The 25,708-nt window shown below is 36.1% G+C and overlaps 2 protein-coding genes across 3 annotated transcripts; one reads left to right on the top strand and one right to left on the bottom strand.

Moving 5' to 3' along the window:
- On the top strand, positions 1-16,511 carry garnet (adaptor-related protein complex 3, delta 1 subunit-like garnet). The gene is made up of 19 exons (XM_073079912.1): positions 1-250; positions 372-467; positions 776-1,045; positions 1,429-1,558; positions 1,827-1,966; positions 3,102-3,175; positions 4,202-4,350; positions 5,435-5,580; positions 6,115-6,316; positions 6,571-6,742; positions 7,344-7,509; positions 10,739-10,950; positions 11,301-11,462; positions 11,804-11,948; positions 12,846-12,975; positions 13,309-13,428; positions 14,016-14,139; positions 14,870-15,252; positions 16,177-16,511. Exons 1-19 carry the CDS (start codon positions 155-157, stop codon positions 16,245-16,247), a joined length of 2,988 nt encoding a protein of 995 aa, XP_072936013.1. The 5' UTR covers positions 1-154; the 3' UTR covers positions 16,248-16,511.
- ScsbetaA (Succinyl-coenzyme A synthetase beta subunit, ADP-forming) lies at positions 16,418-25,539 on the bottom strand. Of its 2 annotated transcripts, XM_073079910.1 has the most exons (11): positions 25,378-25,539; positions 24,263-24,460; positions 23,867-23,937; positions 23,127-23,289; positions 22,544-22,684; positions 21,935-22,061; positions 21,370-21,513; positions 19,970-20,097; positions 19,486-19,638; positions 19,128-19,268; positions 16,418-16,896 (listed from the first exon to the last, which is right to left on the bottom strand). In XM_073079910.1, exons 1-11 carry the CDS (start codon positions 25,441-25,443, stop codon positions 16,798-16,800), a joined length of 1,431 nt encoding a protein of 476 aa, XP_072936011.1. In that variant the 5' UTR covers positions 25,444-25,539; the 3' UTR covers positions 16,418-16,797. The 2 variants fall into 2 exon arrangements, with proteins under 2 accessions (XP_072936011.1, XP_072936012.1); XM_073079911.1 differs by lacking the exon at positions 16,418-16,896 and having other exon boundaries at positions 18,545-19,268.
- Positions 25,540-25,708: the final 169 nt, after the last annotated feature.

Raw genomic sequence — 25,708 nt, 5'->3', positions numbered from 1 at the left:
CTTGAACTGTCATTGACTGTATGTATTGTCAAATTTTAATTATTCCCTTTGACACGATCACGTTAATTTCGTGTTTTTACCTTTACACATTAGGATACATTTATAGGATATAATAAGTTATGATTTTAGGCGTCCTAGTTCTAAAAACAGCAAGATGGCTTTGAAGAAAGTGAAAGGAAACTTTGAAAGAATGTTCGACAAAAATTTAACAGATTTGGTTCGAGGAATCAGAAATAACAAAGATAATGAGGTATTTATACATTTAAATAAGATAAATCTATATTTATACAGATTATAAGTAGTAAATGAATCAATTATTAATTGGGTGTGATCTAGTAATGGAGTTTATTAACGGTGAATTGTCATTTTAGGCAAAATACATAGCTCAATGTATGGAAGAAATAAAGGTAGAATTGCGACAGGATAATCTAGGAGTGAAATCCAACGCTGTTGCAAAGTTAACATATGTAAGTTTTTCTATATTTATATGGTTTAAATGTTTGCATTCAGAATAATAATTCACTTATTGATTGTTTAATTCAGTTAGTACTGTTTTGTCCTACATAGGCTTCTTAGTGGTTTTGTAAATGTTAAAGTACATTTAGTAGATTTAATGCATTTATTAATTGTTATTATTTTTGTGTACAAAAATACTAAAGCCCCCAATTATAGATGTTTGCTGATCCAAAATTAGTTTATATGCTTAAAAGAATCACCAAAAAACTTAATATTCAAGATATACACGTTTTTGTTAAATGTCCAATTTTTATTCCAGCTCCAAATGTTGGGATATGATATATCATGGGCTATATTCAACATAATAGAAGTGATGAGCTCGAACAAGTTCACTTACAAACGAATTGGTTACTTAGCAGCTAGTCAATCATTCCATGCAGACTCCGAGTTACTTATGCTTACTACTAATATGATAAGGAAAGACTTGAATGCCCAGAATCAGTACGAGGCAGGGCTGGCCCTCAGCGGACTCAGCTGTTTTATATCCCATGACCTAGCTAGAGACTTAGCTAATGATATCATGACTTTGGTTTGTATAAAATTATTTATAATTCCCAATTAAGGTTATTAAGATGTTGTATGATATTTTGAAACCAACTAGAGTATGTTACCTAAAAGAGATTGCTGAAGTGTATCAATCTAGATTTTACCAACATGTTGGAATGAAAGAAGATCCATGATGAGTAGGTGGACAATAACAGATTAATAATAATACAATTTTTTTAGAAAATCATTTGAAATTTGACAATATGTAAATCTAAATAATGAGTAGCTGTCCATTCTAACTTGAGCCATTATTTCTATCTTGACTTTGTGAATCATTAGCACCAATAACACTGCACCTTAAACTGGGTCATTTATTAGTACATTAATTAAATAAATTTATTTGATAAAATAAAAATAAAATTTCAGATGAGCTCAACTAAACCTTACCTTAGAATGAAAGCAGTCCTGATGATGTACAAGGTATTTTTAAGATATCCAGAGGCACTAAGGCCTGCTTTCCCCAAACTAAAAGAGAAGTTAGAAGATCCTGATCCAGGTATTATGATGTTTTAGTTTTATTTTTGAAATTAAGTTTTAGATTTTTTGCTGCACAGAAGATTTTGGATTTGTCCTATGGCTTTGTTCCCTGGGTGGTTTTTGGATAATATATTTTGGCTTTGGGTCTTTATATGTGTTTATGGACCCACATGGAACATGAAAGAACATGTGGAAATAGGGCCTTAAACTGTATCGAAGTGAAACTGTCACCATCCTAAATCTACCGCTGCCTTATACTATTCTAACCTTCAACTCTCTGCTTATAGGTGTGCAGTCTGCAGCCGTAAATGTAGTGTGTGAATTAGCAAGGAAAAATCCTAAAAATTACTTGTCCCTCGCTCCAGTCTTCTTTAAGTTAATGACAACATCTACAAACAATTGGATGTTGATAAAAATCATCAAACTGGTATGTGTTCGTGATTCATTGTGTATGTGTGACCATTAATTACTGACTTTGTGATTGAGATTATTAACTATGTGTATTGTTGTGTATAAATTGTTTACTTTATCATAATTACTATCAGTAATATGAAGAAAGGGGTTAGAACATTTTTATATTGACTGTGCACTGCAGTGCATAACAAAGTTTATATAGGTAGATGATGCATAAACAAATAAAACATGTTAGTAATATCGTACACCTAAAGTGAGATGATGGCTGGGTAAGTATGAAGCTACAATCGTAGTCCTAAGGAATGGCATCACATCTGTTATCATATTCAGATGGAACTCCTCTTCTATATGGACGTAGATTAAAAGTTATTCCATATTGCTAACATTTTGTGTTCTACAACTTAATATTACTAAGATTCTATCCCCTTTAAAAGCCATTTACTATAATACTATCCATTCATAACGATTTATTGCATCAACATTTTTGAACAAGCTGGCAGAAGACATCAACAGTGAAATACTGACATAATTGATTTAATCTTACTGGTGTGAATTTCCACAGTTCGGTTTAATGACTCAGTACGAACCTGATATTGGACGGAAAATATCTCAAAGCCTCATAGATCTAATTTGCAGGTACCATTTGAGACTTTACGAAGAGAGTTTACCAGCCGCTAGATTCATTCACCACACCCCACCATAAAGATTAAATATGAATGAATATAACCACTATCAACAGACTGGCTTATTCATAATTTGCAAGGCTGAAATAGTAAATTTATTTGCAACATAAACGAAATAGCAAATAGGCTGAGATGTCATTATATGATACATACATCTTTCATGTACCTATATCATGAAGAGACATTATAATGTTAAGATAACGAATTTGGCATTGCAAATTTTGTAATAGCGCCACTGAATTGGATATAACCTACACAAATAAAACAAACACAAAAATTGGCATGTCACACATTTTTTCTTATTTTTGCTGCAAGAAATTAATAAAAATATTACTATTCAAGTTACAAATTAAACGGTGTAAACTTACACGACAAAATTCAATACAACCTCCAACATACATCATCAATAAGCGCCCGATCATTTGCATAAGCTAGTCTTATGTAGTTTCATTGTATTTGTTCCAGTTTGGTGCCTTAACCCCATTAGAGCCCCGTCTTGGCAAGAAACTGATAGAACCATTAACTAATTTAATACATAGGTGAGTCGGACAAGCGATGACCCTTGTTATACTAAATACTACTATACATGCTCTATGGGGTGAAGGGAAATAGAAATATGACCACGATGTCATCGCAATGTTTGTTAGTTACAACATACTGTGTACGTGTGAGGCTTCCACTGCTTTTTTCAACTTGTGCTTATTTTAATTTTAGTATTGATTTAAAGATACAGTTAGTAGCTTTGTTAGTTATCACAAAATGTTATCACCGAGTGGCGTAATTAGTTTATTTCCTTTCCTGTTGCCACAGTTTGCTTGAACCACTTTCCTGTGAATTATCACTGGATCACGCTCGATTTTGTACTTTTAGAGATCAATTGAGTGTGTGTTTGATGTTTAACTGCAATCACTAAATACACAGAAAGTATATAAAATTGTATATAGACTGAAACATGCTGGCATACATGGTGTGCTGTTGTTTCTAGGATTGTAATGTAAAGAAACTGATAATACCATAGAGACTTACCTACATTGGCAGAGAAATTTAAAAAATACAATATATTACGCGTGTGGCGCCATATGCACGTAGCTCAGACGGAGAGCGCCTTATTATTCTTACTTGTTTTCGCCTATTGGTAGTAAAATGTGAGGATTCTTTATTGTTAACACTATAAAGCAAAGAACAAATAATGAACAAAATTAAAAAAAAAAACAGAAAGGTTATAATTTATTTATTAGCCTATTTAGGTACATAATAAAAAGTAGCATTTCTGTAGGTATCGCCAAACTTTATGGCCTCATATCAGACAAATAGATCTTAAGTGAAACAAAAAATACATTTCAATTCTATTGTCATTGACATACATATATAGCGTTTTGGTCCGATTTTAAGTTTGAGAACGAAAATTGATAAAACCAGTATTAATTAAAAATAAAAATCTCCATAATATAAAAAATATGAATATTTAATACTTCAATGCTCGCGTTCGTACGTACCGTATATTCAGAGGGGTCATAGAGTTTGGCGCGTCATTTTCGTGTCGTTCAGTGTTGTTATGTCGACAGCACATCGGCGATGTCGCTGCTGTACGAGTGCATCAACACGGTGATCGCGGTGCTGATCAGCATCAGCAGCGGGATGCCCGGCCACGCCGCCTCCGTCCAGCTGTGCGTGCAGAAGCTGAGGATCCTCATCGAGGACAGCGACCAGAACCGTGAGTGTTTGTACACCTCCTCTGCTGTACGAGTGCATCAACACGGTGTTCGCGGTGCTGATCAGCATCAGCAGCGGGATGCCCGGCCACGCCGCCTCCGTCCAGCTGTGCGTGCAGAAGCTGAGGATCCTCATCGAGGACAGCGACCAGAACCGTTAGTTTTCATAATATCTGACCCATCTCCCCTTATTTTGTTTTCTGTTTCACTTACAGCATAGTCTTTGCACACAAATCTCTCCACACAAACGAAATCTCGGTTAGAAAATAGCCAATGTTACTTCCTACAAAGATCACGTTTGGTTAGAAAATAGCCTATGTCTCCTAAGTAGGCTATGTCTACTTCCTACAATCTTTGTACTACTCTAGTACTACTATCAATGTTACTTTCTATAGTTTTCGTTCGGTTAAAAAATATCTTATGTTACTTACCACAAAGTTTTAGTTTAATTTGGCAATGGCTTGTTACTTCTTACAAAACATTCGTATGGTTAAAAATAGCCTAGCCTTGTATAGTGCTCCAGTGTTCTGTACAAATTAAGTCAAACTTGCTAATTTTAATGGTTGTTTCTTGTTTCAATAAAGACTAATGCAAAATGGCGGATTTTGTATATATTTCTAATTCGCACATTGTAGAGAACGACCTGGAGGAAAATATTTATTCAAACAAGTTATACTCAGACTATTATTATAATTCTATTTTCATAGGATCATTACAAAGATATTTAATTTTACAATGACGTAATGTTTTGTATAGTCCGCGCCAAACTGCTAGTCCGCTCCGAATATAGAAACGAGTCGCGTCGCAATAGCACATTGTAGATATTAGAAGGACGAAGACAGCGCGGGATCTCCCCGGTATCCGTCCGCCGCCTGCTCTCGCCCACGGGTACATAGCTGCATTAGTGTGCCCTTACGTTACGGAGTATATGCGAACTAAACCAACGCGCAACAACTTCAGGGCGGATTAGAAGTTTGGTGCGGACTATATTACGCTACAGGGCCTTTATTTATAAAAAATCAGAAACGTCGATTGAGGAGCTTATTTGAGAATACACATCATTTTTATATTAATGTTTGTTTCCAGTGAAATACCTGGGTCTGCTGGCGATGTCTCGAATACTCAAGTCGCATCCTAAGTCTGTGCAGGCGCACAAGGACCTCGTGCTGGCCTGCCTCGACGACAAGGACGAGTCCATCAGGCTGAGGGCTTTAGGCCTGCTCTATGGCATGGTAATGTTGATATTCTTAAACCTGGACATACCTATTTTGTTATGACACTGTAGTAGCCAACGAGTATGCACTTTACCTGATGGTAAGAGGTCTCTGGTCACTACTGCATGGACATCTGTAACAAACTATATAAAGAACAAAGGCAAACATAAAAATGCGGAAATATGAATATGAAAGCATGGTAGCGATCACAAAAATTAGCTGTTACAGTTTAGCTATCCAGCTTCCATCAGTCCCATTTGTTTAACTTTGAAGTTCGGGTTGGGTGGTAGAACCCTATGTGGTTCGACTCCGGCGGCATCATCGCCACACCTATTTCTGCCTCATAACATCAGCTTTAAGTGCTGCTATGTTCTGGTTTGAAGGGTGTAGTAAGGGAGACATACTTTTTCGAGGTGTTCCAGCTTAGTCCTCAGGGGTCATCGGCGCATCTGTGGCCGACCTCAGGTAGGAATATATAATCCTATCTGGGGTTGATTACATATGTCCATGGGCGGCAGTAGCCACTTCTTTAAAACAATAATCTCCATACAGGTGTCGAAAAAGAATCTGATGGAGATAGTGAAGAAGCTGATGGTGCACATGGAGCGCGCGGAGGGCACGCTGTACCGCGACGAGCTGCTCACGCGCATGATCGAGATCTGCTCGCAGAACAACTACCAGCACGTGGTCGACTTCGAGTGGTACGTCACCGTGCTCGCGGAGCTCACCGAGATGGAGACCAGCGCGAAGCATGGTGAGCATGAAGCATGGTTTTATTTAGTTTAGGGGTTTAATTAGTAATATGCCGTTAAGTATTATAAATTACCACAGATTGAACTGGAATTGTAGTATTTTGTATTAATATAGTTATTACAAAAGTATATAGTAAAGAAATAACACGCACCAAGGGCATGATCGTAATCTTACCTGCGATATGTATCATCCGGACACCATTTAGACTTAATTGATTCCAGAAGTACTATCCAATATTATTAAACTTGCCCCTAGGTTGCATAATAGCGGCGCAGCTGACGGAGGTGGGCGCGCGTGTGGCGGACGTGCGCGAGTTCGCGGCGCGCGAGAGTGCGGCGCTGTGCGCGCGCGCCGCCGCCGCGCCGCCGGGCCGCGCCTCGCGCGAGGTGCTGTACGCCGCCGCGTACGTGCTGGGGGAGTACTGCACGTGAGTAGAGTCCGCGCCAAACTGCTAATTCGCTCCGAATTTAGAAACGAGATGCGTTGTAATAGTAAATTTTAGATATTAGCGGGACTAAGACAACGCAGGACCCCCCGGCATCTGTCCGCTGCCCGCTCTCGCTCACGGGTACATTGCTGCGTAAGTGTGCCCTTACGTATAGTAGCAGAGTATATGCTAACTAAACCTGCGCGCAACAACTTCAGAGTGGACTAGTTGACGTGGACAATATTGGCGCACAGGGTGGCGCAGTATTTATGTGATCGTTCGTCTTCATTTATAACCCTATTCACTTTACCACCACGTTACCAACACAATGCATTGCAATCTTATGTGGGGGTTATTAGGGTTTAAAGCGTTTTTATTTCTTTAATATAACTGATGAAGGTTACGTAATACGACATTATCATGCTGTTATATGCAGTCTTAATAACTGTAATAGCAGTCTTAACAATAGAAATACGTACTTTTGTATTAAACCCTAAAATAAAAACTGTTTTCTTTGCATTTGTTTACAAACATTAACCACATAATGCTTTATATTAGTCCGGTTATGAAACCTCTTCACGCACATGTTCTCACCCGACAGCGACGAGGCGCTGATGCGCGAGTCGATCTCGCCGCTGTCGCTGTGCGCGGGCGTGTGCGGCGCGCACATGCGCGCGCGGGCGGTGTGCGCGCACGCCGCGCTCAAGCTGTGCGCCAAGCTGCTGCTGCGCTTCGAGCAGCGCGGCGACCTGCACTCCGCTGTGTCGGTGAGTTGCTGATATTGGATATTGTGACCTTTGTAGTATTTTAAATGATTTTTAAAATGGTGAAAATTTTTATTTAAAAAAAAAAAGTGTGTGTGTGTGTCAGCTACGACGCACGATTGGAGTTTACTCCTTACGAACGATAATTATGATATATATCGAATAGAAAAAAAGGGTAAATGAACGCATCTGCTAAAATGATAAGAGAAACAAACATATATCTGTAATTATTCGGATTATTTATATTACTTCAAAAATAGAAATGGGTCGTAATAATTTAATATAAGTATTACAAAATATTATATAAATATAAAATATATTTAATCAATTGATTAAAAATAATAATAATAAAAACACTAAATAAAAGATCTAGCTGTTCGTATTTAAAATGTATATTATTCATAAATGTAAACGATAAGCTTACCAATTAACCGCATCCATGTGTTTTTTGGATTCTTCTTCATTATCATCTAAATCAATTTCTTGCATATTTTCATATATTTTTTCAACTTTAATCACTTGATTATTTGTTTAATAGTACATAAAAATACACGTATCAATGCATAGAAGTACAAGAAAACTTTAAAATCAAAACATTAAAACTTGATGGTTAGGTTGCTGTTTATGTACGTTGTATATAGATGTATATATGGGCGCATGGGTATAATAGCGCCATCTAGTGGCAAGTTTTATAAATTGTAAGTTTGCAAGTTTATCAATCTATGTATTTTGGTTCCAAATATTATAATGGTAACTTAATATAATTGTTTATATTAAAGTAAATTTTAATATAATATAATTATTTATATTTAAAACAATGTTAAACGTTTTATATCTTAAAACTTAATAATTATAATTTCTTTGCCATCTATAAAATATCCTTGTTGCAATTTACGGATGCAATTTATATGAGACTCAATAAACATGTTATTATATGTAATTTGGATTGTTTCTGAATGTTTTATAATTCTAGAATTCATTTAAAACGTATTGCTAATTTTATATAGTTTATTTTGAACATAATTCATTAGCAATAATTCTGTAATAAATATTAAATAATACTGTTTTGATTTTGCCCGTTTATCGTTGATAGATGGTGCTGGTCAATAATGCATCCATTTTTATAAGTTAAATTAATATATCAGTAACTTACAAAAGCCTCTTATGTTAAAAACTTATTTTGCTAATATTATATCTTATTCAATTGCTTACTGATTTTATATGTAACTCTTCTTTAAAAACGTTCATAAAAGATTGTTAATCATATTATGGCGCCAATGTTCATATTTTTCACAGTGTTTATAAATGATCAAACCTATAACTTAATTTATGCAAAAATGTAAACAAATATGACGTTTTAATGTTTTATATATTGCTAATTATTTTTATTGTAATAATTACTTTCATATGGGATTTGAACTTACTGTATTTTAAATTAATAAAAGCACTCTTGATTCATATTTTGGTTAAAAACGCTACTTCCTTTTTGAGAGGATATGATGATTGTAATAAAAAAGTGTGGATATATATGTTTGTCTCTTTCTACGTTACGCCTCAACTTTTCGTGTTACACTTGATTTTACTCCTCATAAAATTTCCGTACCGGGCCTTATAACTCAAATCGTTTCTTAAGGAGTAAACTCCAAAAATTTTTAAATTTTTTTTTAACAAGGAACATAATACCCTATTCTGATTTTTCTTAGCGATGATATTCACTCAAAAAAGTAAAGTACATCGTGATTTGTCTTGTACAATTAAAAACTCATGTGAAATAGTGTTAAAAAAAATATACAGGGTGAATTTTTCAAACGGGCCTTCAGGGCCAAATCCGAAACTATAAGGATTAGCGAAAAATGCTGAAAGGAGTTACGAGCCCGATTTTGATCAAAACTAAAACTGCATCATTCGATTTTAAAAATATCTTTTTCCCTATCCGGGAATCGAACGAGTTCATTTTGAAAAAAATACACCCTCTATATTATTCCACTATCTGATAGTGTTGCTTATAAGGATCAAATTCTGGGAAGTAATGTTTTGTGACAAATTAAAGGAAAAGGAAAATTTAGAAGAAAATACATTCTTTTTCATACATTGGCGTACTAATCCTTAAGGATTAAACATAACAAATGATTTATGTATAATTCTTTAGAAACATACATAAGTCATACCATTGCAGAATTTGTTGGTTAATCAACTAATTATTAGATGTTATGACCATGACATACGGCTTAGTATGAAAAAGTAATAGTTTGGCAAATAAGTTACCGCCGTTTTTAGGAGTTATTATTTAATAAAAATAGATAACTGATTAAATAGTAAATTCTTATTGTTTGTTGTTTACCACTTCGTTTCAACGTTGAATATTATTTTCTATATCTCTTTGTTTAGTAATCACTCGGATTTGACTCGAAAAAGTCATTCTCACAAATTGTCAACTTTACATCTGTATTAAACGAAACTCCGCCCATAGCAAGTTAAATCTATTATAATGGTCCTAAAAATAATCTAACTAAGTCGGACATAAAAATATAAATTCTTGGAGAATAAAACATCTGTTTCGAATGATTTGAAACATTAAACCAAAAAAATTGTTAATACGCGAAATGTTTAAATTGATGAATGGCGGGAACTTAACTGCCAAATGAATATGAAAAAATATGTATTTTCTTAAAATTGAGGCTTTTCCTTTAGTTTGTCATCTATCATTACTTCCCAGATTTTGATCCTTATAAGCAACACTATCAGATAGTGGAATAATATAGCGGTGTATTTTTTTTTTCAAAATGAACTCGTTCGATTCCCGGCTAGGAAGAAAGTTATTTTAAAAAAGTAATGATGCAGTTTTAGTTTTTATCAAAATCGGCCTCGTAACTCCTTTAAGCATTTTTCGCTAATCCTTATAGTTTCGGATTTGGCCCTGAAGGCCCGTTTGAAAAATTCACCCTGTATAAATTGGACGAGAAAAGTTCACCTTCAGCTAAATCTAAATGGAAACAAGTGTGATTCTTAACAAAATGCTTAAGTTAGCTGGTGCCATATGATATCACAATAAATGATTTGATGTTATAATTCTAGAAAATTTTCAAATTCTGGAATTACATAGTTACTTCAATCTAATATAGATGTGAGTGGGACGCGCAAATGAATTGGATAGGGAACGTAAATATGTCATACTGATGTAACAAATGTTTAAATGCATATAACAAACCCCACACTGTTATATCATTAACAGGTGATCCGTGAAACGCTAGCCGGCATGCGACCACTACTTTGCAGCGAGGATATGGAAGTACAGGAGCGTGCGCACAATGCGACCGCGCTGCTGACACTGGTGCTCCGCCGCATCAGCCCTGAAGACGCGGACGCAGCGGACGCTGTGGATGGGACGGAGATAGCAGACGCACCGCCGCTCGTCACGGACATGCTCGTCGATCATGAGCAAAGGTATCTTAATGATAATAATAATAATGCATATAGAGGTCATAGAAGTACAGGAGCGTGCTCACAACGCGACCGCGCTGCTGACGCTGGTGCTGCGCCGCATCAGCTCTGAAGACGCGGACGCTGTGGATAGGACGGACGGAATGGACGCACCGCCACTCGTCACCAACATGCTTGTCGATCACGAGCAAAGCTATCTATACTTGTCTTAAACACATAGTGTGAATAGGAGATGTAGGAGTGCACAGTACTTAACCGCATTGCTGACGCTGGTGCTCCGCCGCATCAGCCCCGGGGACACGTTTCTACAACGACAAAAATACCATATTAAATTTAAACAAATTGTTTTTCAGTAATGGGCTGGAAGAAAAAGCGGACGAAGACGAGATAGTAAACGGTGAAGAGTCGACTAAAGGCTTTAGTGACGGGCTAATCGAAGAACTGGCCAGCCTCTTCGAAGGAGAACTAAAACCGGTGGCGCCCAAAGCGCAGAAGAAAGTGCCGATGCCTCCAGAGTGAGTAGTAACTAACTAACATAGTAATATGTTAAATTACTTGATTTCACTGGTTATATTAATTTTTATGATGGATAATACAATTTAAACAAAATATTAATAATAATCGTAGTAAAGTCTGCTAAAAATGTTAGCCTTCTACAGCTTACTTGGGTTAGTTCAAGTTTACCAATAGCAGTATTAGTAGCAGTTTTACACTACCCGTAATAATGTTACTTCTGAATATAAATTCATTTTATTGATTTTCAAAAAGTGGTTTATGTGGCCTTACTCTGAAAATAAATAATTTGAATTTGAATGTAATGTAAGTTCATAATTATGTAATATGAGTTTGGTCGCAGATTGGACCTCGACCAGTGGCTGTCCCGGTCTCGCTGGTCGTCGGAGAGCTCTAGCTCGGAGGACGAGGGCGCGGGCGCGCAGTTCACGGCGCCGCCGCCGCCCGCCAGGCCCGTCACGCACCTCACCGCTGACGAGCTGCAGATGGTCAGTCACCGGCTACATACATACACGCACACGTACACACACACAGGCACACACTCACACACACGTACGCACACACACACACAACAGGCACAGGCACAAATATATGTAAAGAAAAAGTTTATTTTATTTTTTTTTTTTGTCTATGGTATTATTTCATTATTGTTTATTTATTTGTGACGTTCAATTCAATGTCACATTAATTTAAATATAAAAATATTTTCGTGGAATGGAAAACGTTAAATATCGTTGCTCTATTTACAGAACAACATTCGTTTCTTTCCACAAAAAAGATCATTATTATATATATTTAGGTTGGGACTCCTTACCCTCCTGGTCTTTGATATGCTAATAATGTAAAGATTATTCGGGTGTACACGCGCAAGCACGGAAACACGCTTTCACACTTACATGCACACACGAACACACAAAATGCGCGTGGATTTCCATTAATGAGACGAGGTAATTTCATTTTATATATGCCATAAAACAAACACTATTTATAATGGAATTTAACAAGTATTTTTTTCTTTATTGGTTCACTAAACTGGACATAACACATTACAACAAACATATGCTACTTTACAAAAACTGACTTTTTAGTGGTAAGTCCTTCTAGAAGTGAACATTACATGCATTAGAAAGTTTTTGATTACACTTCAGAAATACAAAATAAATTCTTTAAAAAAATTATAACAAAGGTTAAAAGCAATATACTTAAAAACAATATTAATAAAGACAAAAATAACTTAATATATCTACTTAACAGCGATTATTTGATTTTTGTGAAATATAAATACCATTCATAAAGGTAAATACTCATTTTTATCTTCATATGACAAATCAAAAACTGAATTGTGGTAGAAATTTAAGAGCAAGAACACTTTTTTATGTTAACAGCTTCGTGAGGCGCGTCGCCAGGAGCAGGCGAATAACCCTCACTACCTGAAGGACGACTCGCCGCGCTCGTACCAGCAGGACGACATACCCGTCGCGGAGATCGCTCTCGAGGTGCCGCTGCAAATACAAGGTGAAGTGTCGACGATAGATAATGCTATTATGAACTCAAGTGTAGGTGCATCTTTATCACTAATGTCGGAATTTTGGAAATTAACTAATATGCATAATAGTTCTTATGTTATGTTCTTATGAACATTGTTCTCGTTCCCGCTATAACATCCTGGCAACATAAAATAATGTTTCGAAGCACATTCTAGTCTTTTAAGTTATCTGGTTTCAATGGTAGTTCCGTATGTAAACACTTATTCATATAATTATAATATTTACTTTGCTTATGTTTTTAAAATACTTTTTTTCTTATATTGTAGACTACAAAATAAATAATCGTCGGTTGTTGTTTTAGGCAAGAGATCTGATAAGTACTTAATTTCAAGAGAAAATAAGAAATCTAAGAAGGAGAAGAGGCCTACAAAGAAGAGGAAGAATAAGAACGAAAGACATTCCAGTGAATCTGAAAGTGAAGGTAACATCATTTTAATTATGCCTTAATTTATTAACAGATGTGGGTGGATTAAGTAGGAAAGCTTTATCTTAGTATCTCTTTTAAAACTCTTAATTTTTTAAACAGCACTGTCTAACATTGTTCTTATAAGGAATAATGATTGTGGTGCCTCCGAAGTCGAACTACAAAGAATTCTACCACAATATAATATATACATAATAAGATATTGATAAAATGATTTCAAGGTGGTAGAACACTGGTTCGTTCGATTCCTGTGGGCACGACCATCTATTTCTCCATAATAATAACGCTGCTGTGTTCTGGTTTCAGGACATTTAAGCATTAAATTTTTGATCATGATAATAACTATTAAAGCCTGGCCAAACCGAACGCTTATTTTACCGCCGCGCTAGGCGTTAGCGCTAGAACAAAATCCTGTTGCGTTCTCCATGACCGCTTATTAGTAACTCAGTACAATACAATGCAGTGGCTTCAGGATTTACTTCTAGCGCTAACCCCCTAGCGCGGCGTTAGAATACGCGTTCTATGTAGCCAGGGCTTAAATTTTGTTTACGCCCTTTAGTATCGTAATGTTATATTCCCCGCAGAGGAGGTGCAGCGGCCGGCGGTGGCGGCGGGCGGCGAGCTGCCGGACGGCGCGGCGCCCTCCGACGACGAGCCGCCGCCGCCGCGCGACGACCCGCACCGCGCGCTCGACATCGACCTCGACCTGTCTGTATACACGTATATACACGGAACACGCGCGCGCGCTCATACACACACACGCGTACACACACACACACAAGCGCGCGCATACACTTATACGCACGCACTCACTCACACACACGCACGAACGCACGCACACATACATACATACATGCGAACACACAAGGAAAGAAGACGACGGAAAATTAAGATGACGAACCAGGAAAGATAGCTCAGGCTAGATACCTCTCTCCGAGACGCAATGCCTTACGATAGTCCCAATGCAATACCTAAGAATAAAATTTTATTTTTAGTCCATAGTAGTCACAAAACCAGATTACTCAATCAAGGTCTCCTATCTTATGACACATAAATGTATTTTTTGCACCTCTAGAAAAATCACAAACATGTAGCCAGCCTCGCGTGAGGATTTTGTGCGCATGCGTGCCCCTGACATCCCATCGTTGCGTAGATACCTTTCCTGTTACGTCATGTAACTTGCATGCGACAGATGCAAAGAGACCGCAGCGTATAATAACACGCATTGAGTGCTACGGAATGCGTGGTAGATCTATATGACAAAAAAATGGCCCATACACCCACAAACATGCACGCACGCAAATACAAACAAGCACATACTGACATACACAAACACATACACACACATAAGAGAAGCTTACACCGTACACTCTCCTTTGAACAATGTGATATTTGTTATTAAATTTATCTGAAAATTTTATATATGTTTACATTACAGTCCATTACGTGAGGACGAGGTGCTGCCGTCTAGAATATCTCACTATCCAGTACCTGAGAGTAGTCTGCTTACTAAGAAGCGAGAGTCGAAAAAGAAGTCATCTGACAAGAAATCCACCGAAAAGGCCACTAAGAAGAAGGATAAGAAAGTAAAGCGTATTAAAAACCCAGATCTGATGTTGACACACGACAAGAATGATGCCAGTGAGGACTTACTCATCAATAATATTGATAAAACTGAGGAGAAAACCAGTGTGGAAGATGTCGCGGCTGATCAAGTGGCCAATGATAAGCATCACCCGAAAAATAAGACTGAGAAGCATAAAAAGTCGAAGAAGGATGCAAAGGAGACAGACTTGAAGAAGAAGAAATCATCCAAGAAAGGTTAGTTATTGATAGTTTTGTAATTTAATAATAGATGCATCTGTAGACTGAACACAAGAAATAAAGTGTGTTTTTTTTATAATATATGGGTAGCAGACGAGCATGCAGTCCACCTGATGGTAAACGGCTACTGCCGTCCATGGACATCTGTAATCAACCCCAGATAGGATTAGATATTCCTACCTGGGGTCGGCCACAGATGCGCCGTTACCCTTGAGGACTAAGCTGGAACGTCTCGGAATAGTACGTCTCCCTTACCACACCCTTCAAAACGGAACACAGCAGCGCCTAACACTGCTGTTATTAGGCAGAAATAGGTGTGGCGGTGGTGCCGCCGGAGTCGAGCCACAAACGGTTCTACCACCTTCGAACGTCGTGTGTGTGTACTTCTTTGCCCTTAAAAAATCAGTGCGTGGATCAATGTGGACACGCTATATAATGTAATAAAACCGCAAAATGAATAATCAAATACAGTTCTCACGACATACGTATATGGATATATGGGTGTAATATTTTTTTCCCCGGGCATACCTGTATGGATATGGGTCGGGTTTCTGCACCAGAACCAGAGGTCCTCTGGGAATAAACCCGTGCCTTTATTAGGGAAGCCTTATATAGGGTCGACCTATCTGCGAAGACCTGCGAAGTGAGTCAGTGTCAGATTGTCAGGCCTTCTACCCTCTACACACTACACACGTACTACACGTTACACGCTATTGTGTTATCCGAGGCGTTCCTTACACCTCAGGTACGAATCTTATCTTACTTGGGGTTGATTACTGCTGATGTCGATGGGGGCAGTAGCCACTTACCATCAGGGGGACAATATATTTTTATTTTACAGTATATTTGTATATCTAAGCGCTGTCTTACAGACCTACAAATAGATAGGACTTTAGATAAAAAATTGTTTCTTGTTTTCAGATAAGCATGAAAAGAAAACTGGGTACGAAGAAGCCTTAGGAATTTCTACTCCGAGCAAGGAAGTAGTATAGTGTATTTATAACATGTTATTATGATTTGCAATTACTCCGATTCATTTTCACACGCTGTCTCTGTGCAATCGTCGTTCGAACAATTAGTATATTTTATTAATGTTAGGTACACTTAAATAATTATATACATATACTTAGGCATTGTTTTCCTTCATTTCGAGCGAAACGTGTCCATTTAACAATATATTTCTATCAGTATAGATTAATGAAATATATGTATAATTATGTACAGTTTTATTAAAAATATTTGAGATTTATGCAAAAGTGGATTTTTATTTAAATATCCTGATTGCCTTTAGACTCATACGGATCGCTTTCTAAAAGGACAATACCAAATAGGACAATTCTCAAAAGGACTTCCAAAAAGGATAATTTCCAAAATAATAACTTTTAACAAAATGAAAAAGATATGTTATATTTATAATAGCAAGTTTTCCTTCCGAGTCCGAAGGTTCAATATCAATAAATATAAAGAGCATATCAAATTGAAGAGTCAAGTTGAAAGATGTGTACAATAATGGCTTTGATATGCATGTATGATGGCTTTGAATCATGGTCTTTTTCTTCGTCGTCTGCCGTGGTACGGGCACACATCCCCTCCCCTGCCGCCGCCGCCGCCACCATCACCTTTTTTGTAAGTGATGGACACCTAAAAAAAGTATTTGCATGTTAATGCGGTGTGCGTTGTTTTAGTAACAATTTGTATCTTTATAGCTTTTATAAGGCTCTTTCACCAGAATCATTTTTGTCAGTAATGATCAGATTTGATTTAGATTCAGTTCAGATTTGAGCATCAGTGAGTGAGGAGATCCAAATATTAGCACGTAACCTATGATTAAACAATTTTTGAGTACCGTTGCAGTAATGGGAGATAATCAGTGATATATTCGGATTCGTATTATTACACAACAGGCGAACGTTCTCGTTGAGGCAGTGCCCACTTACTGGTCAGCCCTTCAAAACGCCAATTAGTATTAATTGGCATACTTGGTTCAATTGACGATCATTGGTACAAACCACTTCATAACGTAGGCGAGATTAATACGACCATATTTTTATGATCGATTCTTTGAACGTAGCACTTTATAACTACACTACTATTACTATATGTATAAAACGTTATTTTTAATAGTTATCTCTAAGAAGTTTTTAAGCTAATATCCACCATTTAAACATTTAAATATTAGTAACAAAATTACTTCCTCATTTCCAATAACACTACTTAATACTCAATAATTCTATTTTCTTGGTGGGATGTATCTACATGCAATAAAAATAGATAAAAAACAAGATTAACAGCCCAATAAAAATTACACTATGAAGCAGCGAAAAGAAAACTACATTTATAAACCGAACATGATTTATTACAATACGACCATACACAATAGGCGACAAATAAATATCACTTGGGTACATTAGGTATCTTGTTGTTGTACTTTGACATTACATAATAGTATTCCATATAAATACGTTTAACAAACACAACTTAGACAAATATTTCGCTATATACAAAGGAACATACGCAGTACACAATGTACAAAATACTCTATTATTGCAATGATACACGTAACGGGTATAGCCACTTAGGCACCCACAAAATAAATACTTACAAAAGATACGAAGAATTCGTAACTATTAATTTTAGACAGGAATCGTTTATAACTGTAACACTGATACATGAAATATAGTGAAATACGAAGATTTACTCTTAATTAACTACATTACTGATAATGCAACGTTTAGATATTCGCTAACGAACCCCCCAAATAACTCGTCTATAAATGACGAGTACGTAAACGCTGTGTACGCATACAGACCCATAATCCGATAACGGACCATCATCGTGGCAAATACACCCCAATAAATTATCAACATACACGTACTCGCGTCTTCGTCATTACTCGGCGAGTACCCAAACGTTGCATAAAATTAAATCATACCAAACTAATCAATGTCAATTATTTGATAATGTTATATGGACCGGAATATCAAAGTACTGTTTAATACTTCCCAAATGGTAAAAATGTTTAAATAGATGACTAACTAATATCATGTAATACATCGCTTATTTATTGTACTAGTGAAAAATAAATAGTAGGACGATAATGTTTTCCTTTAGTTTTGAACATCTCGCTGATGATCTAAGTGTTATTTACACACGGCGACTTTTAGCAGCGATACAATCTCAAAAAAGTCTAGATATAGTCGCCGTATTCTCCCACTCTATCCGATGTCATCCGAATTAATCGCGCGTTAGTAGCGATACAAACGCACGTTCACAAAACGTCAAGTCGCCGACTTTTAGCAGCGATACAATCTCAAAAAAGTCTAGATATAGTCGCCGTATTCTCCCACTCTATCCGATGTCATCCGAATTAATCGCGCGTTAGTAGCGATACAAACGCACGTTCACAAAACGTCAAGTCGCCGTGTAAGTACATACTTAGAACATCAGCCAGTTGTTCTTAATTGTATATTCAAATGTCAGTATTTGACGCAAGATGTTTTGATGTTCGTTGTATGTATAATACATCCACATTCATTAAATATTGGCTGCAATACAATGTCTTTAACATACACTTTAATAACAACTCGAATCTAACAACGAGATATTTCAAATAGAAGAATAATTTAACATTCATAATCATGTCAAAAAAATAACCATGACATCTACTATGCTTACATTAAAAATATTAATTTATAATACAATAAATTAAATAGAAACCACTAATCACACAAGCAGTGTTCGACGACGAATATTCGAAAAGATTAAATGAGATTAATATTATAAAGTAATGTCTAATGGAGGCGTTTGGCTACGTGTAACAATACTGATGGAGTTTACTTCTCGAGCATGTATTTAGGGATGTCGAATTTAACCTCGACGCCGGCTTTCTTAGCGAGCGTGACGATCTCGGAGAGCTGCACGACGAGCTTCGCGGCTTCGTCGAGGTCGTCGCGGGGCACGATGCGAAGCCCCGAGTCGGCTATCAGTTTTCTGGCTTCATTCACCTTTGTGCCCTGTTTTAAACATGCTACATTTAGTAAATCGATTTTAAATGATTCTTTCTTTGCAGTCTACTAACAGTAGAGTGCAGTAAAAAATCTGGTTAAATTAACATAAATATATTATATTAAGATGATTTTTTCGATATTCTCATAACTTCATTGTTATCTGACACAATATTTATGGTTGAGATATATGGTTGAAATATATAACAAAAAATAATAAACATACCTGAAGTCGCACAATGACAGGAATTTGAATGTTCAGATTCTTGGCAGCGTTGATGATACCCTCGGCGATGACGTCACACCTCATGATGCCTCCGAAAATGTTAACCAATATGGCCGACACTTTAGGATCCGATAAGATAATCTTGAAAGCTTCCTGAAATTGAACATTGATAAATATGCAAATCACTATCTACTTATTGCATTATCACAATAGATAAGAGATAATTTTAATTATTAAGAAATCAATTAACACTTATCTATACTTCAATTTACAGTAAATAGAAAGATTATATGAATCTTATCTAAAGTTATATTTCTATCCTAACAATGTGATGTTATATTGTTATTATTACATTCATACTATTAATTTGATAATAAACCAAATGATCATATTTACATACAAAAAGGCTGGCTAATAAAGTGACAAAAAATTATTTACTTTATATTCATGTTATATTTATACGAAGATAATATCATTAACTCACCGCGACAGCCTGAGCGGTGGCGCCGCCGCCGACGTCCAGGAAGTTGGCCGGGTCGCCGCCGTACAGCTTGATGATGTCCATGGTCGCCATGGCCAGACCGGCGCCGTTCACCATGCAACCAATGTTTCCTGCACACAAAAAACATCAAACATCATGCTATATTGAAATTTACAATTTTTAGTATACGATTTTGTTATTTATTGGTTAGGATTACGTATAGAAAATGCATTGCTTTTCTTCTTTATTATATCTATATGAAATTATTACGATTACAAAGGTTGTTTGGACATAATATTGTTGCGTGTCTGCAGCATACAAATCAGTTTAAAATCACGTTAATTTTTACTTCTAGTTGGATTCGGCGTAAATATCTATCGTTTAATTATAGATTCAAAGTTCTTTGTTCTAAATGCCTGCATTGTATTATGCATTTGGCACTGTTCATTCTGGAGTTACCTACCTAGGAGTTACCGTGATATTCACTTTACAATAGATCGTAGTTTTATAAAATTACTCAAGCGTTACAATGTGGACATACATTACCCACATTGTCATACACCAACATCATATTGCAAATTTGTTATATTTCATTAAAACTGTAGTGTTAACATTGTTTTATATTCTAAGATAGGACAAAGCACATTACAAGCATGCCATTTAGACTGCTACTAAATAGAACTTTGAAAAATGCACGAATGCATAAAAAATAATTACAAAAAGGACCTTTTTCGTGCCACGTCGGTTTCCATCGACATGTGTTTCTCTTCCAGATGTGCAAAAATTAATTTGCTTCACGAATCTTGCGTGCGTTTAGTTTTCATGACTAGAAAAGTACCTATCTATGAAACCATAGGATGCTAGTGGCATGCGTGCAGTTCGTATTTTACAGGGGCACCAACCGCGCAAGAGGAATAATCCTTACTAATATTATAAATCCGAAAGTAACTCTGTCTGTCTGTCTGTCTCTTCTTCACGCCTAAACCACTGAACCGATTTTAATGAAATTTTGTACAAAGATAGTCTGAGACCCGAGAAAGGACATAGAATAGTTTTTGTCCCGGACATCCCACGGGAACTATGGATGGCGATCTTAGATCGATTAATAGGAAAATAAATATTTTGGACCAAAAAGTTCAATATTTTAAACAATATTAGTAAGTATTGAATCGTAAACTATGCATTTGATCAAATGATGATCATTAGCAAAGTTGTTGTCCATGAGCCCACAAAGGTTTCAGAGTTGGTACAACCAATTTTCGCCAGATTTTGCGCCACTGTCATTCCAATGAAGGTACGAATTTTCAGTGTTATGTATGTAAGTTATTTTCTTTTAAACGCGGGCGAGGCCGCAGGCAAAAGCCAGTTAAACATATGAAGAGAATAAAAGGTTAGTACCATACCGTCAAGAGCAATGTAATTCAAATCAAATTTGGCAGCTTCAATTTCCTTGGGGTCTTCTTGGGTGATGTCCCTCAGAGCGAAAACTTCCTTTTGTCTGTAGTGTGCGTTGTCATCAAACCTTAACTTGGCATCCAAGCAGAAGACTGTGAAAAGTTTTATATTTGAGTTTAAACATATCAATTATTTACAGAATAGTAAGAAATAGTAACAATAAAATGATATTGTTTATTTAATCACTAACATCGAATGAGCTTTGCTAGCCTGAGTATCTATTGAAGCCATGCAATAAAACTAACTTTTCTGTAGGTTGTTTCTTGTAATATCAAATTCAAAAATTGTTAAAAGTTTTACTTGTATCATCTATCTCATCGAATATTATCAGTTATCAGTCAAGATATTGGCTTGCACTTAAATTGATTAATTGATTATAAGTGTAATTTAAAACGTAAAATTTCGCTTCCGCCAAAAAAGTGTTCCCAGGGTGGACACACTCTCTCCCATCCTTCTTAGTACCTTACAGATTTGGTGTTATACTTGCTTTAAGCATTATTACTATCTACTTACAATTTCCGCTGAGAGCATCTTCAGCGTAAGGGTTCACTTCAATCAACAAAGCATCCTTCTTCAGGAATAAGTCGTACATTTTCTTCATAACATCACCAGCCTCGGCAGCTCTCTCTTGGAGGCCAATCTAAAAAACATTCTAGCTTAATAACTGGCATTTGAAATGACTGATAGAGTTTCATTTAAATCTAACAACCTTGATCAATCAATCAAGGTTTTAGATAGAAAGTTGCAAAATTCTAATTAGAACATTTTTTCTACATATGGTTGTCAAGTATAAACTTTTAGAAGCAAAAACAACTATGTACAACTATGTACTTTGCTTCTATACTTAAGTATTTCTCAAAGACAATATTATTTTTGTAATCGCTAAATCCAAGAGTTTTTGTGTTACCGAAAAAATAATTTATATGAAAAAACTGCACAACATGTTTTCCTCAAAATAATTTTCTTATAGCCTTTTTTATTTCTGCTGTCTGACATTACTTTAGAATATCCACACATGACAATATAAAACCACAAATATATTGTTGATTCACACACCCTTTGAACTAAGAAATCACAGAACTATTAACACACTTGTACATAAAAACATGTGAAACAAACTACCTTTTCAATAACCCGGTTGACTTGTTCATCGGTGATGCCAGTTTTAATATCAATCGGTTCATAAGTAATGGCATCCGGATTCTCTGCTGCTACATCCTCAATGTTCACACCACCTTGAGACGATGCAATGATGACTGGGCCCTGAAATAGTGATTTTGTTGTTAAATAATAAAGTTTTGATACTTTTACACATTGTCCTTCATAATTATTAAGTTAAATTACGCAATTGCTTATTTGCAGTACTCAGAAAATTTTATTATGATTTGTACGAAATTTTTTATTACGCTTTACCTTGAAAATATATTGAGATGGCACTCGCAAAAATGTAATATATTCATTTTCGCATGATAAAATAGTAAGATAATTACGTTTTGTAACTGAATATAAATCTTAGTGTAATTACATTGTTAGTGTGGTTACACTATTGATGTGTGTGGTTGTAGAAATAGACTTAATTTACAAAATCTGATTGGTGACAAAATGACCCAGCAGAAAACCTTAGCCACCCAATTAAAAGTACAATCTTGCAGAAACAAACAAGAACCAAATTTCTTTTAATAATAATAGTGAAGCATATACGCACATTAAAACTGCGCTCCATCATGATAGCAATGTAGAATTCCCTGCGCGGAAACTTTCTCTCGGTCACCATCACCATGTTGCATATCCTTCCCCCAGCGCCTGTTTGCTTCGTCACTAAGTATTGCTTTAACATCTTGCCCACAATTTCGCCGGCTACCTCGGGCCTGTTGGAAATATTACACATATTAAGTTATTACTTATATTGCATTGTTTCATCACCATTTAAACCACATTAATTCAAATAGTACAAAAATCTAGAATGTCAGAGGTGTAGATATTAAAGATCCATATAAGATGCTTTCTACATTCACACCCCCATTCAGATTCAGTGTGTCGTGGGTGCTATGGACGAACATAAACAAATATGCAAACACAGAACATTCATCATTTAGATTAATGTTCCTGACCGGCATCAAACCCAGAATCCTTTGTGTGTCAAACCAGTAGTGGTAGCATGCGGGCTGCATATAAAAGATAATCTTGAATTCCACATTAATAGAACTTTACAGCATTCATTTACTTTTAGACTGACTAACTACATTTTTTTTGTTATATAAGTGAAGTAGCAAAAATAGCATACATTTCACTGAATATTAGGCATAAATATTTTGAAACTTCACACTGACACATCAACTTCCAGGAACTATAATGCGTATCAATAAATAATGAGTATCAAATAAGATTGTGTTATCTTACAATTTACATACCTGATGTTTATTCTAAAAATATTAAACAACTTACCTGTCAACCATTCTGACACCACCTTTAAGACCATTTTTGAAGGCACCCTTGCCCCTGCCTCCTGCAAGGACCTACAAAATATATTTTGATCATTACTTTGTACAAATTTAATTGAATATTGAGTAAAAAGATATACAAAAGAAATTGGTAAATGGCTTGGTTGTTATTACTAAATAGACACCGGCCAAATTAGCATAACCAAAAAACATAGCAATCAGTTAGAAAAACAATTTATTTCACTAAAACTACTTATTTATGCCAATTTCAGTTAAAAAAATTGTTAGAAATCTGTCTGGCCGGAGATCGAACCCGAGACCCTCTGTGCGTCAGACCGGCATTGTGGCCGCACCGCTACACGGGTCGTTAAATCTATTAGTAGTATTTTTTATATCATACCTGTGCTTTGAGGACAATGTCTTTGGTGTTGAGTTCCGTGGCAAACTTGACTGCCTCGTCCTTGGTCTTGGCGATGTTGAACTTGGGCACGGGGATTCCATTGTCACGGAGCAGTGTGTAGCTCACATACTCGTGCACATTCAGGTGCCGCACTTGCTGCTTGCTGGGGAGGCTGGAGGCTGCGGTGGCTGCCAACAACTGTCATACATATTGTTATTAAACATTAACAGAGTATCACACAATGAAAATAATGCTTTCTACACTTACAGATCCACATTGGGACTTTCTGTTCCATGGAAGGTTTGCAAACACAAACAGTCAGGCTCAAAACTATCAAGATTCATAATTCAGATATGTGTCAGCCAGGGGCCAAATTAGGAAACATTTTGAGAATCATAATGGTATGGTGACCACTCTGCCAAGCAAGTCATCATGTAAGAGCCACACTAATCTGTCTCAAAGCTGAATATGGGTTTTTAAGGATAAGGGTTTGATTGGCTGATTGGATTTGATTGAGGCTTGGCTTTGCCAGAAAAAGTCTGTATTTGTCTTAATTATTTAATTCATATCGGAGAGCATACGACCACAGAACTAAAACCAAGAACTAATTAATCCTATTAAGCACATAAGTCCGAAAAATCGATTGATTCGAACTTAGACGAGGCTAAATACCGCTAGTCCAACTACTCTCAATACCATCCGAAAATAACACTGAGGTCGCCCAAGTGGAACACTGTCAATGCGAAGTTCAAGTTTACTTTAAATATAAATTTATATGACATTAACACAACAAATATACGTCATTCAACAAAATCAGGTGTAAAGTACAAAAACGTATTCAAAATGAAAAATAAACACTAATAAGCACGAATGATGACGTAATTACACATTGAAAGGGACAAGGTCGAATACATAAATATGGTCTAATTTAGACAAATGAAGGAGTTTTGTAATCCTTTGGTTATGTAACATAAAGTACGTACGGGGAAATTACGATTTGTAAAAAAAAACTTTTAAACTATTTGTTAAATACATGGTAGATTTTAAAATACGTTTTTGACAAGGACAATGTAAGCTTAGTTAGTTTCTAACAATAGGTTAATAGATCTCATTACCTTTGATCCATTTTTCAAAATTACTGTTTCAGCAAGACCAATTGAACGAGGTAGTAAAGTCGCCATTTTTCCACTAGTTTCCTGCTTGGAGCAGAATTTTTGACTCTTGGTGTAATTTGAGTTTGAGTGGAACAGTGACTATTCGAATGTGTCAACCTAACGTCAAATAATGTTGACAATAACATTCTTAATTTTTAAAGGGGGCAAGGAAAAATTCTTATTCTGTAGATAATTATTAAAAATAAAACAGTGTACTTAAATAATAAAATGTATTCTAAAACAAGAGATAATTTATAATTTTTAGACACAAACTTATAACACGACCAGATAT

Source organism: Epargyreus clarus, unplaced genomic scaffold (assembly GCF_041222505.1).
Source record: "Epargyreus clarus isolate Ecla_fem2 unplaced genomic scaffold, WU_Ecla_fem_2.2 ptg000014l, whole genome shotgun sequence".
In the NCBI taxonomy this organism is placed as follows: domain Eukaryota; kingdom Metazoa; phylum Arthropoda; class Insecta; order Lepidoptera; family Hesperiidae; genus Epargyreus; species Epargyreus clarus.
Note: the sequence above shows the minus strand (reverse complement) of the source record. Positions and strands in the feature narration are given on the sequence as shown.